This window comes from Biomphalaria glabrata, chromosome 1 (genome assembly GCF_947242115.1).
Source record: "Biomphalaria glabrata chromosome 1, xgBioGlab47.1, whole genome shotgun sequence".
Classification (NCBI taxonomy): Eukaryota; Metazoa; Mollusca; class Gastropoda; family Planorbidae; genus Biomphalaria; species Biomphalaria glabrata.
Window position 1 is genome coordinate 47,016,798 of NC_074711.1, and position 8,243 is coordinate 47,025,040.

Consider the following 8,243-nt stretch of genomic DNA (forward strand, 5'->3'; position numbering starts at 1 on the left):
ACCTGAATGAAATGAAAGTCACCTGAATGAAATTATAGTCATCTAAATGTAATGAAAGTCATCTAAATGAAATGAAAGTCATTTTAAATGAAATGAAAGTCATCTGGACTAAAAAGATTTCACAAGGTGAGGTTTACAAAACATACAAAATACAAACCATAAATAAGGCGATAATGATCGTATTATTCCCATATGACAAACAATGAAAATTTGTCCTACAATTCATTCTACTACTAAATGAAGCTATTACCCCTTCCCCTTTAAAATATCAAGATTTAGCATCTGTAATATATTGTCTCAATCTATTTGAACATCAAAACTGTTACAACAGCCACAATTAGTGTGCACAGGAAGATGTTCTCGAGAAACCAAATGTTTGCAGTTGACGTATGCAAGTCAGTGGGTGGTAAAGACTCACCTCGAATCAAATCTGAAGCCTTTTCTCCAATCATAATCACAGCAGCGTTGGTGTTGGCAGACACAATATAGGGCATGATAGAAGCATCGGCCACTCTTAGGCCCTGGATTCCTCTGACTCTCAACTGGGAGTCCACCACTGCTGTGATGTCCTCCTTCGAGCCCATCTTACATGTGCCAGAGATATGGTGTAGAGTCCTTGGACGGGCGCGGACGGCACATGCCCAGTAATCATCTGAGTCAAAAACAAACTGAGAGCAAATGTTCAGGTGGACGACATCACTGATACTTGCTTGAATGTCCACCATTGGCTTCGACTGCAAGACTTTCTTACAAATGTGGATAGCTCTCAGCATCGTCTCTACGTCCTTACTTTTGGTGTAATAGTTTGGAATAATCACCGGGTCATCCTTTGGGTTAGCGCTACGCAGTTTTAGAATCCCTCTGCTTTCTGGGCGCATCAACATCGGCCAAAATGTGAATCCGTTTGTTACGTTGTCACGAACGGACAGTTGATTAAGAAGAGTTGGGCTGTAATGAAACTTTAAAAACAAGTTAATATAAAAAAAAAACTTTATGAAATTAAAATTATTGCATCAAATATTTTGAATGTAGTTAATATAACAAAACAACGGTCTCTTCAGTATCGCTATTTATAGCATGTCCGTAGACAGAAACAAAACGACTCTTGTCAAGTGATTTCTTTCTTCTAGTTTTGTATTTTTAGTTTTTTGTCACTATGTATGCGCATGGTCTATATGTCAGAAAATCGAAAGGGAATCAGAATTGTATGCAAGTCAAACTCACACAGAAACAGAGGCATAGCGAGAGGGGTCAAGGGGGGATTCATGCCCCAGGCATTACATTTTTTTCTGTTGGTAAAAGCAATATCTACATACATAAGACTTGCGACATTTGTTTTCAATGGACAATAACATAAGTCGAATGACATTAAAGTCCCTACTATTGATTTGTTTTGAGCAGACTTATTAGATGATCTTCAATTGTGGATGCCAAAACATGAGAACATTCATTTTGAAATCACGTGATAGATAGAAGATTTCTTGACGTTTCCACAAAATGTTTCAAATGATTGACTCGATCTAGTAGACCAGTACTGTAGTGACCATCAAACTGAGCTACAAGTTTCATCAACATTTCAACCATCTAGAAATACCAAATTTTTAACAGGAGTAGAAGACTTTGTAGAATCGGAGACTTTATGCAGGCTAAAATTCGTTGAAGTATATTTTGTTAACGTTCTGTTTCGGACTTTGAAATATCTAGAATGATTTCAATTTTACTCATTAATATTCTTTCTGCGGTCCAAGTTGTAAACATTGTCAATAATTTGGACTTTTCAAATCGATACCGGTAATAAGTTTTTCGCTCAACAAAATGTTGAAAGTGAATCTGAAACCCAATGGCGTGCTAGAACACAAGCAGTTAGTGTAGTTGTACAAAAGTAACATTAGAATAAGACACTGATAGTGTGTCCTCTTTTTAGCACGAGAAACAGTCTAGGTTTTTATGAAGCGAAGTTATGTAGTGACTAGTCGCAATATGCTTTAGTTATGCTCGCTTCGTCTCTGCACAGAGAACCTTGAGTGAGTGTCTCTATGCAAACATATCCTATTCAAGGCTTCTAACATATTGAGTACGAAGTCCTCGTTTATGAGAATTTCTTTTTTTCCAAGGAAATCTACCAAACTGTAGTTCGGTATGTACGGATTGCTACGATACATAAGAAAATATGGCAAAGGTCCCGCATGATGGCAGATGATGAAAACCTATCTCTCTATCCCGAGACCGCCTCTGCATCACATCATATTGCTGTGCAACAATGAATAAATCTGAGTCTGATTGCTCTTGCATCTAAATTATCAAAGTATCATAAGCAGTAATAATTTCCAATGTCTAATGTAATGTCTAAACCTGATTTATATGGGAAATAATGAACTTTCCAGTCCCTTCTAAGTCTTTAAGTTACCCCGATACTTCAGAACATTATCTTTTAAAATAAATTTTACATGCGTGATATTTAAAGTATATTCGTTTGTTTAAAATTACTGTAACAGTTTTAAACATTTCTAGATAGTTTGACCCCAAGTCTTCTCTACAAATAGAAGCAACACTTGATACCTACTTAGAAAACATAGGCAAAAAAACAAAAAAAAAGGACTTACAGATCTCAAAGTATTTGTTGCGACTGGAGAGAGTGAAAATAATATTTTGACATCTGGCCAATCCACGAGCTGATCCTGTTGTGTGGTACTGGTATGAAAAGTAACTCCGGAATCTGCAAGCGTTAAAGGACCTTTTTTAAGTATATTCCATTCTGCCATAGCCCAGTCAGAGTTGAGTATACCTGGTAGAAGGCCAATCGATTGATTTATTGATACAGCCAAATCAAAGACAAGGTGATCCTGTAAGTTATGTCCTACTGGTAAATCTGAAACCACTGAAATATTCAATTCCTTCAAATCTTCTCTTGGACCTACACCAGATAGTAAAAGTAGTTTCGGGGTTCCGATGGTACCAGCAGATAAAATCACTTCTTTTTTGGCATACACTGACCTGGTTAGATTCTGTTGAACAAACTGGACACCTCTGGCAATCCGGTCAGTGATGATTACTTTATCCACGCGCGATGCGATGACTAGATGTAAATTATGTCGATGAAGAGCTGGGTAAATGTAGCCTTTAGCTGTGCTAACTCTCTCGCCATCTTGTACATTGTGCTGAGTTCTTGCCACGCCCTCCATACTCTGAGCATTGTAGTCGTGATTATATGGGTAGCCTACATCTCTGAAGGCGTCAATGATAACATCCGTTAACTTATACACAGTCTGAGACCTGGTGACCCCGACTGGACCATTGAGTCCACGGTAGTGAGAGTCTCTTAACTCTGGGTTGGTCACTGTCTCCATTTTTTTGAAATAGGACAAGACGTGTTGATAGTTCCAGCCATCATCCTTAATGCTCTCTGCCCAGCGATCGTAGTCATGCTTGGAACCTCGGACGTAAGCCATGTTGTTAACGCTACTACAGCCACCTAGTACCGTCCCTCTCGGCCACTGAGCTTGACCGTTTAGTAAATGTTGGTAAACTGTTGGTAGTGGCTCTGAAATAAAACAAACAGCGATTTCAACGTTACCTTCAACTTGAAGTCCACAATGTGATTAAATCTACTCTTAGCTTTTTACTTATATATATATATATATATACTTTGTTATGTCATTCAATTACGATTCCGATGCGACCATAGCGCTGAGCATTTCTTTGATACATAGAGCTGTCTATGAGAACACTTTTGACAAGATCTCTATTCAACTCGTACTTTCGTGAAAACTGAAACCTTCTAAGTCGTTGGCTTAAAACTAAAAAAAAACATGGGAGGACACGTATCTCTAACGATTTTCCAAGAAATTAGTCAGTTCATGTATATCTTTGTGAAAACTCTAGTTTGACCGTTATAATTTTTTTAAGGTATAAAATGAGATTAATTTAAATTTGGCTAGAGAGAACTAGAAAATATTTATATTGAACAGTAAACAAAATGAAGTTGTTGTTTTTTTTTGTCTTCAAATGTATATTTATTTCTGTACACTTTACATACTAACATTAAATGCTTTCCACCACTTCAAGCAGCTCTTCAAATAGCTCTACGAGATAGCTCCAACCAATTCAATATAATAAACATAGAAACAAAATGTTACTCTCGGAGGACAATTTCCTCCCCTTTGTTAACACTATTTGTACTTTTGAGTTTAAAGAATGTTTTCAATATCGTAACTTTAAACTTGCACCGCTTCGGCTTCATGTGACAACGCAAACATTTCTAGAATGTTAAATCTGATCAATCCATGAACTTTTGATTGGGTTCAGTTTAAAGGCAAATAAAAACGAATGCACGGAGACAGACACAGTGCATTGAAATAGACAGTGTATGGAGACACACTGTGCATAGAGACACACTGTGCATGGAGACAGACTGTGCATAGAGGCACACTGTGCATAGAGACACACTGTGCATGGAGACAGACTGTGCATGGAGACACACTGTGCATAGAGACACACTGTGCAAGGAGACACACTGTGCATGGAGACAGACTGTGCATGGAGACAGACTGTGCATGGAGACAGACTGTGCATGGAGACACACTGTGCATAGAGACAGACTGTGCATGGAGACACACAGTGCATGGAGACAGACTGTGCATAGAGACACACTGTGCATGGAGACAGACTGTGCATGGAGACACACTGTGCATGGAGACACACTGTGCATGGAGACACACTGTGCATGGAGACAGACTGTGCATGGAGACACACTGTGCATGGAGACACACTGTGCATGGAGACAGACTGTGCATGGAGACACACTGTGCATGGAGACACACTGTGCATGGAGACAGACTGTGCATGGAGACACACTGTGCATGGAGACAGACTGTGCATGGAGACAGACTGTGCATGGAGACACACTGTGCATGGAGACAGACTGTGCATGGAGACACACTGTGCATGGAGACAGACTGTGCATGGAGACAGACTGTGCATGGAGACACACTGTGCATGGAGACAGACTGTGCATGGAGACACACTGTGCATGGAGACAGACTGTGCATGGAGACAGACTGTGCATGGAGACACACTGTGCATGGAGACACACTGTGCATGGAGACAGACTGTGCATGGAGACACACTGTGCATGGAGACAGACTGTGCATGGAGACAGACTGTGCATGGAGACAGACTGTGCATGGAGACACACTGTGCATGGAGACAGACTGTGCATGGAGACAGACTGTGCATGGAGACAGACTGTGCATGGAGACACACTGTGCATGGAGACACACTGTGCATGGAGACACACTGTGCATGGAGACAGACTGTGCATGGAGACAGACTGTGCATAGAGACAGACTGTGCATGGAGACAGACTGTGCATGGAGACACACTGTGCATGGAGACAGACTGTGCATGGAGACAGACTGTGCATGGAGACACACTGTGCATAGAGACAGACTGTGCATGGAGATACACTGTGCATGGAGACACACTGTACATGGAGACAGACTGTGCATGAAGACACACTGTGCATGGAGACAGACTGTGCATGGAGACAGACTGTGCATGGAGACACACTGTGCATGGAGACACACTGTGCATGGAGACACACTGTGCATGGAGACACACTGTGCATAGAGACAGACTGTGCATGGAGACACACTGTGCATGGAGACACACTGTGCATGGAGACACACTGTCGCCCACATGCTTGTAGAAACCTCGTCGAGAACATAAGAAATGAAGAGAAAAAGTCAATGAGACTATTTAGATGTCAATGAGACTATTTAGATGTCAATGAGACTATTTAGATGTCAATGAGACTATTTAGATGTCAATGAGACTATTTAGATGTCAATGAGACTATTTAGATGTCAATGAGACTATTTAGATGTCAATGAGCCTATTTAGATGTCAATGAGACTATTTAGATGTCAATGAGACTATTTAGATGTCAATGAGACTATTTAAATGTCAATGAGACTATTTAGAAGTCAATGAGACTATTTAGATGTCAATGTAACTATTTAGATGTCAATGTAACTATTTAGATATCAATGTGACTATTTAAATGTCAATGAGACTATTTAGAAGTCAATGAGACTATTTAGAAGTCAATGAGACTATTTAGAAGTCAATGAGACTATTTAAATGTCAATGAGACTATTTAGATGTCAATGAGACTATTTAGAAGTCAATGAGACTATTTAGATGTGAATGAGACTATTTAGATGTCAATGTAACTATTTAGATATCAATGTGACTATTTAAATGTCAATGAGACTATTTAGATGTCAATGAGACTATTTAGAAGTCAATGAGACTATTTAAATGTCAATGAGACTATTTAGATGTCAATGAGACTATTTAGAAGTCAATGAGACTATTTAGATGTCAATGAGACTATTTAGATGTCAATGTAACTATTTAGATATCAATGTGACTATTTAAATGTCAATGTGACTATTAGATGTCAAAGTGACTATTTAGATGTCAATGTGACTATTTAGATGTCAATGTGACTATTTAGATGTCAATGAGACATTTGATGTCAATGTGACTATTTAGATGTCAATGAGACTATTAGATGTCAATGAGACTATTAGATGTCTATGTGACTATTTAGATGTCAATGTGACTATTTAGATGTCAATGTGACTATTTAGATGTCAATGTGACTATTTAGATGTCAATGAGACTATTTAGATGTCAAAGAATAATTAATTAATTTTTTTAAAATGAAAACGAAAACAATTACCACTATTATAGAATCGAACCAGTTTTGGGTTTCTCCACGTTTCTTGACAAAATGCTGGCACAGTGACTGTTGCATAACCTCGGTCATCACCGCCTTCCTCCAGTAACAAGACAGTTACGTTGACATCTTCCGACAGACGACTAGCAATGATTGAGCCTGCGGTGCCAGCTCCAACTAAGAAGAGAAACAATTTTAGATCTAAATCAAATGACCAACAGATATTAGAGTTTCCAAGACACAAATCTATGCACAACAACAACTTCACTTCTATACCATGCAGACATAATTTTACAATCTTGAATACAAAATAGGAGCATTTCCTATCATTGGTAGATGTTGGCATTATTTTTATTTCCTATTTAGAATCCTACAAAGTTCCCTTCTCCAAACAGACACTCACACAGACAATTATTTTGTATGTGAGATAATCAATATTGTACTCACCAATAATATAATCATAATAGTCCAGAGGCTGTCTAACAAAATCCTTTCCTTTGACTTGACAAAATATTGCTAGAAATAGTAGTTTGAATAAAGCCATCATTTCTTAACGTTTTCAAGAAGTCTTGCTTGGTGCAACCACTGCTAATCTACTACTACTACTAATAGTTTGAAAGGGACTTAAGAAAAACCGTGCATTGTTTCTAGTAGGTTTGACTAGCGCCAAGCCATTGACGCTGTTAATTAACTAACCATTTAAAAGTTGGTGAAGTAAACATGTATTTCCATGGAAAAGTTCTAGTGAGTTCTTTGTCAAGGTCTTTGTTTCTATTTGACGTTTTTCAAAGTTCTAAACAACGTTTTGTTGACATGAACTGTTTGTATCCACATACTGTCACGTGGTATTTGTAGGTCTACACCGTCAGCTGTTGACTTAGTCTAAATACACCTTTCTTAAATTGGGAAAGCTAATTAGCTGAGTGTGACTCACAGTTTAATTACTTTGGACTTAATGTTTTTAAACCAACTGATGCATTAATTTTTTATTTTTTTTTACAAGCTGGTATGAAACATTAAAATATAACCAAAACTATGACTTAGTTGATTCAAATATTTTGTTTGAGGTGTTAAAAGTAGTTTGTTTAATTCATTGTAGAGTAATCTTGCTTAAAAAGGTAAAATCATTTGCTGAAATCCCAGGAAAGTTGAGATTCGTAACTTTAAATCCCAGAAAATGTGATTCCAGATGTCAGGGGGAGGTATGGCAAGAGTGAATATGTTACTTTGATATTTTGGTATGATAGTTATATCCCCTTGTTTATGTACTCCCAGATTATGAATGTGAATAGTCTTGCACGTGTTATGAACTGAATGATTTAGTCTTTCTTGAATGTGCGAGATAGTGTGTTAGTTAGTGAGGGCTTGTTCCCGGTCCAGGAAGGTTGGACAGTTACTTCCTGGACTAGTGTTTTGTATATTAATAATTATTGAGAGTTTATGTCATTGTGTGCTTAATTGGATATTAAAGTATTATTTGTATTTCCATGGATATCTG

The 8,243-nt window shown here is 38.0% G+C and overlaps 1 protein-coding gene across 1 annotated transcript; it reads right to left on the minus strand.

The window, feature by feature from the left end:
* Positions 1–19: 19 nt before the first annotated feature.
* LOC106064300 (uncharacterized GMC-type oxidoreductase Mb1310-like) lies at positions 20–7,950 on the minus strand. Its single transcript, XM_013222791.2, has 4 exons — positions 7,193–7,950; positions 6,749–6,922; positions 2,604–3,541; positions 20–959 (listed from the first exon to the last, which is right to left on the minus strand). Exons 1-4 carry the CDS (start codon positions 7,290–7,292, stop codon positions 303–305), a joined length of 1,869 nt encoding a protein of 622 aa, XP_013078245.2. The 5' UTR covers positions 7,293–7,950; the 3' UTR covers positions 20–302.
* Between the last annotated feature and the right edge of the window lie 293 nt (positions 7,951–8,243).